An 8,298-nucleotide genomic window follows, 5' to 3' on the forward strand; every position below is an offset into this window, starting at 1 on the left:
AGTTACCCCTGCGCTATAATGTCAGTAAGTGCTAACATTACATAAATCCATTACTTAGTCCCTGTGCTGTGGCATTTTATGGATGAGAGAGGTTAGCCACACTGCAGTTATCATAACAGCATCCCGTGATCTGAACTCTGTGTGATCAGATTGGTTTTAATAGACTCTGGATTACTTGGAGGCAGTTCCTCAAAGCTAAACATCTCGGTGCCTAGAATTAGAGTGCACATCTGAGGTGAAAACGATTTGTTCAGGAGAATGTCACTGCTGCAACGAAAGAGCTTATATGCTATTATCATACACTACCTTAAAAAGATGACAGGGATCAGAGATCCTTTGATATATTTTCCGGAGATAACATAAAATTTGAGTAGTCTAGTATAAGTAGGCTGTGTATTATGTCTAATAGTCTCTTTGCATTTGTGCTGCAGTAGACACAGTATATTTTATTCCATACTGCCCACAAGCTTTCTTATCTTCAGTTAATCTTGTCCATAACAAAGCACACTCAGATATTATTGAAATGCTCTGAGCTCTGAGCTCACAGGAGCCCTTTCATTACAGTTAAAAAAAATAAATCCTGTGGCTATTGTTGAAATGCTGTCTGTAGTGGTGTGAAGGTATGCTTTTCTGATGGTTTAAAACATTCTTGCTTGTGTCCAGCCATGTGAACTTGTGACCCTTTGTCACAGGTTGCTGTAAATAAAGGGCTCACAAGGGTGCTGGTACCCTCACAAGGGGTCACAAGATTGTTGGGGTAAGACATTTTCAAAAGCAACTCTATAAAAAATTCTGTTTATTTTTCTTATAGTGTTTTCTCTTACATTTTTTCTTATAAACAGTATATTTTGAAAATGTCTTACCCCAACAATCAGGTTGGGACCCATCAGCGGTGAATGATGTATTCAGATCATTTTCTTAAATAAAAGTAAAAGTGAGAATCCTTCATTAAAATTTTTTCAAGCAAAGATACAGAAGTATTAGCAACAAAATATATTATATAGTATCAAAAGTAAAACTATTAATTATGCAAAATGGCTCCTGTCAGTGTCATATTATTATATTATGATATTTCATATATTTTCGTCCAGGCAGCACTTTAATGTTGTATTTGGTCAAGGTGGTAATTTTTCTGGCTTTATATAGATTTTTTAATCGAAAGAAATGCTGCTTATTTTACAAGCTGATCATATGTTCTGTGTGTAAAATCTCAATCTAAAAAGTAACTATTTACTAAAGCTATCAAATAAATGTAGTGGAGTAAAAAGTACAATATTTCCCTCTGAAATGTAGTGGAATAGAAGTAGAAAGTAGCAAAAAAAAAAAATGGAAATACTCAAGTAAAGTACACATACCTCAAAATTGTACTTAAGTACAGTGCTTGAGTAAATATACTTAGTTACCTTCTGGGAACCACTGTTACACAGAATAAGGTTAGTGTACATCAGAACTAAAATATAGATTTTTAGGAGCTGTTTGTGACTTGCATCTGTATAACAAGGGAGTAAAATATCTTGGTATAGCACAAAGACTCACATATGATTGTATATTGCCTTTGCATATTGCGAATATAGTATAATAATACACTGCTTGAACCACAGGGCCACTGTTCATTGTATCAACAGGATCATTACGATTCTGTCGATCACTTTTTCTGTAGAAAGAAATGCAGCACAGGATTAATGCAAAATCATTGTGTTAGTAGTGACTAAGAATTTCCCATAGTCCTCTGGGGTGTGATTGGGTTGATTTTATGCAAAAGAATGCCATTCACATAAATACAGAACCACAGGAACCATTGAGTGTAAAGTGAAAAGTAAAGTGTTTGTGTGCTGCTGGTTCATGTGTGATTACGTGGCTGAATGCTGCACCGTCGCTATCCATGGTCCTGAACCTCCAACCGGTGCCAGAGGTCTGCTGCAGACTGCAACGTTCTATGAAAGAGTATTGACTTTTTGTAATAGGAAGTGTGACCACAGAGGGCACCCAGCAACAGATGCAAAACAGAAAAAAAATGCTTTGGGGGTTGAAATGTCATGTGAACAGTTGGGTTCAACCACTGAACACCTCAGGGGTGTTATCGACTCCCTTCAATGCTTTTAAAGGCCAAGGGTTCGTTTCGACTGGGCTTTGCAGTTATTCGCCCTGATGGTGTATGCGACCGCAATTTCCAGGGACCACACAAGAGGCAGTGAATTTGTGAAAGTAAATCAAAGCAGTGGGCTGCTGGGAAGAGTTGTTCAGTTGAACTGCTAGAAAACATCTAGACCATGCAGTCTGGCATAGAAATTAGTTAAACTGCACTGCAGGTTGTTCTTGTATTTGTCTTTAGAATAAAGTAGTTAACTAGTGTTTACTTACATTCAAAGATAATTTGGCAGATTTAATTGTCTTTTCAAGTTCCCGGAGTTTTGCCTTAAATCGTTAAACTAATCGTCTTTTAGTGTGTTGCTTTAAACTCTAAAATGTTTGTCTCATTGCATTGCATTTGTTACATTTACATTAGCTTCACTTAGCTATTAGATGTCCTTCAATTGCACAGAACAGCAATGTCTGCTGTAAGGTCTACAGAGAACAGGTAGTCCTACCTGTGAGGCAAAATATACTGTACACAACCTCTTTAAAATGTGTACTGGTATAATTACAGTTCTTTAGTCATGTGTCATGTGTTGCTTTAGTTTGCTGATTTTGAACTTGAACTGGACACTAGTATTGCCTTCAATGAACACAGGCCTTAAAGGAACAACAAAAACTATTCTAGCCTGATACTTATACTTCTATAACAACTTTTTGTCTCACTGATTTCATACTGACCTTGCATATATAGCATCTTAATGTCCCTGCCTGTTGATCTCTAGTATGTACCTTTTTTTAAATATATTTTATCTCCATTCTATTAATATTCCCTTATGACATCACAGCTTGATTTGCTGCAACAACTAGCCCTCAATATCTCTTTAAAATATGTTATGGAATGACTACAGCGCTTTGTTTTCATAGCTTATACTAAATGATTGACGAAATAATACATTGTCATAGTGCCTAATTGGTTAAACATCTTGTGGAACAAACTTGGAGCAAATATGTTGCTGTTTTGTGAAATGATTTCCAAAAGAAAGTGTCTTTGACCTATGATGTGTAGGCTATATCCTGAGTAAGTCTATACATGGAATATCTATTGAATCAATTATATATAAGTGTATTGTATATCCTGAAATATGATAAGATTGTCTTTTAGTTTCCACCTTAAACATAAAACATATTTAATTTCTGATTTCCCTATTCTTGCTTCAACACTGTAGTACTTAAAGACTCCATCAGAGCATATCTGCCACATTCCTCGTTACTTTACCTTCCCATTACACCCCTTGAACTGGCGACTGCATGCCCTCTTACCTCCAAACACTGGAATATCCCTGTGAGTGATCGAGTCAGTTAAACAGCGCCGGTGTCCACTTTCCTTCCTTGTCTTATCTTTCATACCATGAGAGGACGGTCAAAACTAATCGGCGAATGGTGTAGGTATATACGCCGTTTGAGATATTTCACCTCCAATGTGTGCTGGAGGGCGATGCCACTTCATTTTTTTAAAGACTATCTTTACTTTAATATTCTTTTAATTGAAATCATAAATCCTGCAAAGAAATACCATCATTACAACGTTTTACCACTCAATACTGGTCGCCACTTGTTGCAACGTCAGACTCCATCTCTACAGTATGGGAGGAGGGAGGATTAGAGAGAGGGGGGGGGGGGACTCCGTCACATCCTCTGTCCATATATGGGCATGAAGTTTACACGCAGCGGGGAATCCTCTCACTGGAGCTGATGAATGGGAGGAGGGCCGAGGGAGCTGCCAAAGTGTATATAAGGAGAGAGAGGGGAAGTCGCTGATGTGAAATCCACAGCAAGCAAATACCTACCGAGGAGCAGAGACGAAAAGGAATACCTTTTATTGCTTTTTACACCTTTTGACACAGACCTCTTTGGATCATTTGTTGAAAACCATCAAAAGGGGGGTTAAAAGAAGACGGTCATCTGCATTATTTGTTTTACATTTTCCCCTTTTACCTTTTTCCCTGGGAGAGACGGACTTCTACGTGCATCATTATGTTGAACAATATGGATTTGAATGCGAAAGATTCTTTTTACCCTCAGTTTGAGAATTGCAACAGTTCTTCCCTGGGAATGGAAAACAGCGTGCGGAAAGACAACCAGGGGGTGTATGTCGATGCAGAGCGGGGGGTACCTGCCCAGTTTGGCCACGGTGAGTTCGCATCTTTGCACAGTCGATTAAAATGTGCATGCATGAGAATTTAAATGTATTAAATGTGAGCACCACGGAGAAATAGATAACTCTGTTCGTGCAGTCGTGTAGACTATATCAAGGCATCTTATCAAGGTTTCCCTGTGCCAAAATACGCATGAATGTTTATGTAACGCTGATTTTCCTCCTCGTTTAATTTGCACTGATTCTCAAATATCAAACACTCGCGGTGACAAAGTTTTCTCTCATTTTAATTTAACAGAAGGAACCCCTGCAACCCTCAAAACCGAAGCTTCCAACTCGGAATTTGCTTTTAACCCCTGCGAGTGCCCAAAAGACACCTACACCCCCTCCTCGCTCGCCTACTCTGGCAGTTTCTATGTTGAGGCATCTCAGGGAGCGCCGTGCAGCACCGAAACACTTCTCAATATGATCACTGAGATCGTGGGTATATCTACACTGCCACTTTCAGAAGTGCAACAGAGCGGCAGCAGTCGGGGAACTTATCCATCCCCTGCGCCGATGGACAGCAGCAATGGCAATTTTGGAGACCCCGGCGTCAAGAGACAATGCTACACCTGCTCCGGACCTTCTCCCCATGTATACTCTCCAGACCAGACGTGCCCGAGGTATGCTGATGATCAGGCCGGCAGCCAGGCCCAAGACCCGTCCACTTCCCAGCTGAGCTTCGGCTCCTCCCGAGCTCCAAACCAGAAGAAGGATGAACCAAAGTCAGAGGCCGCTTCTTTCCCTGTCGTGGTCAAGAATGAGTTTGAAAGCAGCTGCTACGAGTGGGGAACATTTAACAAGTCTGACTGTTTGGAGACGAGTTTCCAGACAGAAACCTTCCCGATGTCAAGCGATTTCCCACCTGACCAGCAAATGGATGTTAAGGAACTTTTAGATACGTTTCCCCCAATTTGTCCCAACCCAGAGATGGAGTTTAAAGTAGAAGGAGGTATTAAACAGGAACCGTGTTTCTCTGACACCTGTTCTCAGAGCTACTCCAGCCCTCTGTATAATAATTACCTCCCACCACCTCCGATGGGCCTCTCCTCTAACCTGAAACCCTTCCCTGAACCTCCACAGCCATCTAATCAGTGTGATTCCTTATACACATCACCAGCTTTACCGAGCACCATAGACTCCATCCTGTACTCTTCCTTGTTGCCAGATTCTTTTGCCCAAAGTTACACCACCCGTGCGACGAAGCCCCCCAGGGCCAGAAAGAGCCCCGCCGCCTCTCACGGCCCAGCCAAAGAAAAACCCTTCGCCTGCCCCATGGAGAGCTGCGACCGGCGCTTCTCTCGCTCGGATGAGCTCAACCGACACATCCGCATCCACACGGGCCACAAACCTTTCCAGTGCCGCATCTGTTTGCGCAGTTTCAGCCGTAGCGATCACCTTACCACCCACACCAGGACTCACACCGGAGAGAAGCCGTTTTCCTGCGACGTCTGCGGCAAACGGTTCGCCCGGAGCGACGAGAGGAAACGGCACGGACGCGTACACCTGAAACAGAAGGAGAAAATGGAAATAAAGCCACAGGTGACCACCGGCGCATGGCCATTCACTCTTCCCGAGGGAATTTGAAGACAAGGCTGTGCGTCCACACATACAATGTTAGGATCTTTCCGTCTTGGAAGATAAACCAGCTGACTACAAGTTGATTGTCTGAGTTGGGTTGACTGGCAAACCAATGCCTGACGCAAGAGGTTTTGCGAATATTGCAATTTTTTTAGGAGCAGAAAGGGAGAAAGAGGTCTGCTTCGGCCTTATCGCCTGATGCTGATGCTGCTGACTTTATGCAAAGATGCATAAGTTGTAAAAGTCGGTAAACAGATCAGTGACTTGTTGCTGGTACTGTCCGTAGAGCCAAACCTCTCTGCTGCGGCATTGCATGACTGCTGTTCAGCACCTCTTCATCTGGACAGCTCCAACCTCCATCGCCTCCGAGCCTGGATGGATTGCACTTACAGATTATTAATATCTCCATTTAAGATTCTTATTTTCTGCTTTTAGCATTCTTAGAGCAATGGTTTGGACTATGTTTCTTTAAATGCATGTTTATGTCAGTGTTTTTTTTTTCCTTTAACTGGAATATCAACCACTGTCAAGGTACTCCTTCACTCCATAGTGAAGGTAATTGACATGAATGTAGGCTAACATATTTATGGCTTTGACCATAAAGCTGTCCATTTTTGATCAAATTTAGTGTTTGTTTAACTTCCTATCATTTGGCTGTCAGTGTTTTTTGTCATTGGTCTTTGTGTTGTGTTACAATTGTTTGGATTATTACAATTGTGAAAGATATATCATAAATGGGAAATAAATATATTTGTATTACTGTACTTCTTTGTATTTTTATAGCTAACTGTATATTTTACATTTATCACATTTGAACGTCATTTATCAAGGTGAAATGTATTCTAAATCATTAATAATGTTTTGGTTTTCGAGGGCTACTGTTTAGTAACACAATATTTTAAATGTTCCAATTTGATATCAGAAACATTTTCGCACTTCATCCCATTGTTGGTATGATAAGAGTTATTTAACTAAACTGCTGATCTAGATTTTAAAGGGACCAGTATGTTAAGTAGTTGTGGTATGGCTTTTCAACAAAAGTGATTTTACAGTATGTACAGAAGTATGTTTAATCAAGCTAGACATGACTAGCAAATCATATAAACATTGCTTTTGAGTAATCAGGTAGCACACATTGCTGCGAGTTTCTGTGGACTTTACCTTGGTGATGAAAGGGTTTTGATTCTGGGTATCTTTTGCTGGAGATACTGTATGCTGAAATGTTCACTTTAGCAAAAAAAAAAAAAAAAAAAAAAAAAAAAAAACAGTGTTGAGAGTTTTGGTGAAACTGTCACCAACAGGGTACTGCAAAAAAGTTATTTAACTCGCCTTAAGTTATATTAACTGTTAGTAAAGATTTTGTACATATACAGTTTCTACAATACTTTAAATTAATATTGATGTTGTTATTTTTATGAAAAGTTTATGAACAAAATAAACATTTTCTGGAAGCAGCAAGTTTCTTGTGCATGGTTTAGAATAATCACAGTGACTATTTTCCCTTTCTCACTTTGCCCAGTCTGTTTCATACAGTGTTAGGAGCCCCCATCAGAGCATTCAGATGAGTATATCTCATCCCAAAATATACATTATAACAGTCCACCTGTGGCACCACACTGTAGCCCTAACATAAGACTTCAGAGTTCTGCCCTGTGACTGACAAGGCTTTTGACTCATACACACTAAAGTGAATACCCTATTACTCAGTGCTGTGTTTCTGAATCCCCCCCGACTTCAAAAATCATCTTCTCATGTTATAAATGTAGAGATGAACATCATGGGCACCGTGGTAATCTCTACAGGATACCTGTTAAACAGGACATTTTGCCATGTCAATGACATGATCTGATACTCTCAGTTCATTCATTCCTTTGTTCATTCACTCATCCATTTTTGCAATAAAAGGATATTAATTTCCACTCAATTGCTGAATGCGATTATGTTCTATTATCATGTATTTTTTTCTCTCAAAGAATGGTGGTACTGAAGTCTCCTCTTGTCAAAACTGCCTGTGCATTCTTGTAAATGCAGTTAATGGTCTCTGTGCCTTGAAACCTCTACTAGAATAAAAAACAGAGAGAACGAAAAAACAGTGGTGCACGCCATTGCTTCTTTTTGTGATAGGGAGGGCATTTTTTTCAAAGCAATAAAATTTGTATGTCAGTATAAAGAACAGACCCAAATGGCACTGCATTTTCATGTGAAGTGGTAAAATTCCTAACACTTTGAGCATAGTACAATTAATGTTTAAGGTAAGCAAATGTGACTCGTTTATAGTGCAAAGTGTACATACTAGAGATTTTGGGGAGACTGTTGTGTCCATACTTAAAATAGGATTTCAAGATGCTTTGTGCTCTGTGCATCTTTTTTGGATGCCAAGATCTTACAATCTGTCACTGCAAACCATGCAGGCATGTATTATCAGGGACTCCGCGGTGGTACGT

The 8,298-nt window shown here is 40.0% G+C and overlaps 1 protein-coding gene across 1 annotated transcript; it reads left to right on the forward strand.

Annotated features, from left to right (window-relative positions):
- Positions 1-3,872: 3,872 nt before the first annotated feature.
- Positions 3,873-7,773, forward strand: LOC122872960 (early growth response protein 1-B). The gene is made up of 2 exons (XM_044189123.1): positions 3,873-4,267; positions 4,530-7,773. The coding sequence occupies exons 1-2, from the start codon at positions 4,111-4,113 to the stop codon at positions 5,858-5,860; spliced, it is 1,488 nt and encodes a 495-aa protein (XP_044045058.1). The 5' UTR covers positions 3,873-4,110; the 3' UTR covers positions 5,861-7,773.
- Positions 7,774-8,298: the final 525 nt, after the last annotated feature.

This window comes from Siniperca chuatsi, linkage group LG3 (genome assembly GCF_020085105.1).
Source record: "Siniperca chuatsi isolate FFG_IHB_CAS linkage group LG3, ASM2008510v1, whole genome shotgun sequence".
NCBI lineage: Eukaryota > Metazoa > Chordata > Actinopteri > Centrarchiformes > Sinipercidae > Siniperca > Siniperca chuatsi.

Coding starts and splice junctions, on each gene's coding strand:
- LOC122872960 (XM_044189123.1), top strand. CDS start 4,111: ATGTTGAACAATATGGATTTGAATGCGAAAGATTCTTTTTACCCTCAG. Junction 4,268..4,529: donor ACCTGCCCAGTTTGGCCACG/GTGAGTTCGCAT, acceptor TTAATTTAACAG/AAGGAACCCCTGCAACCCTC.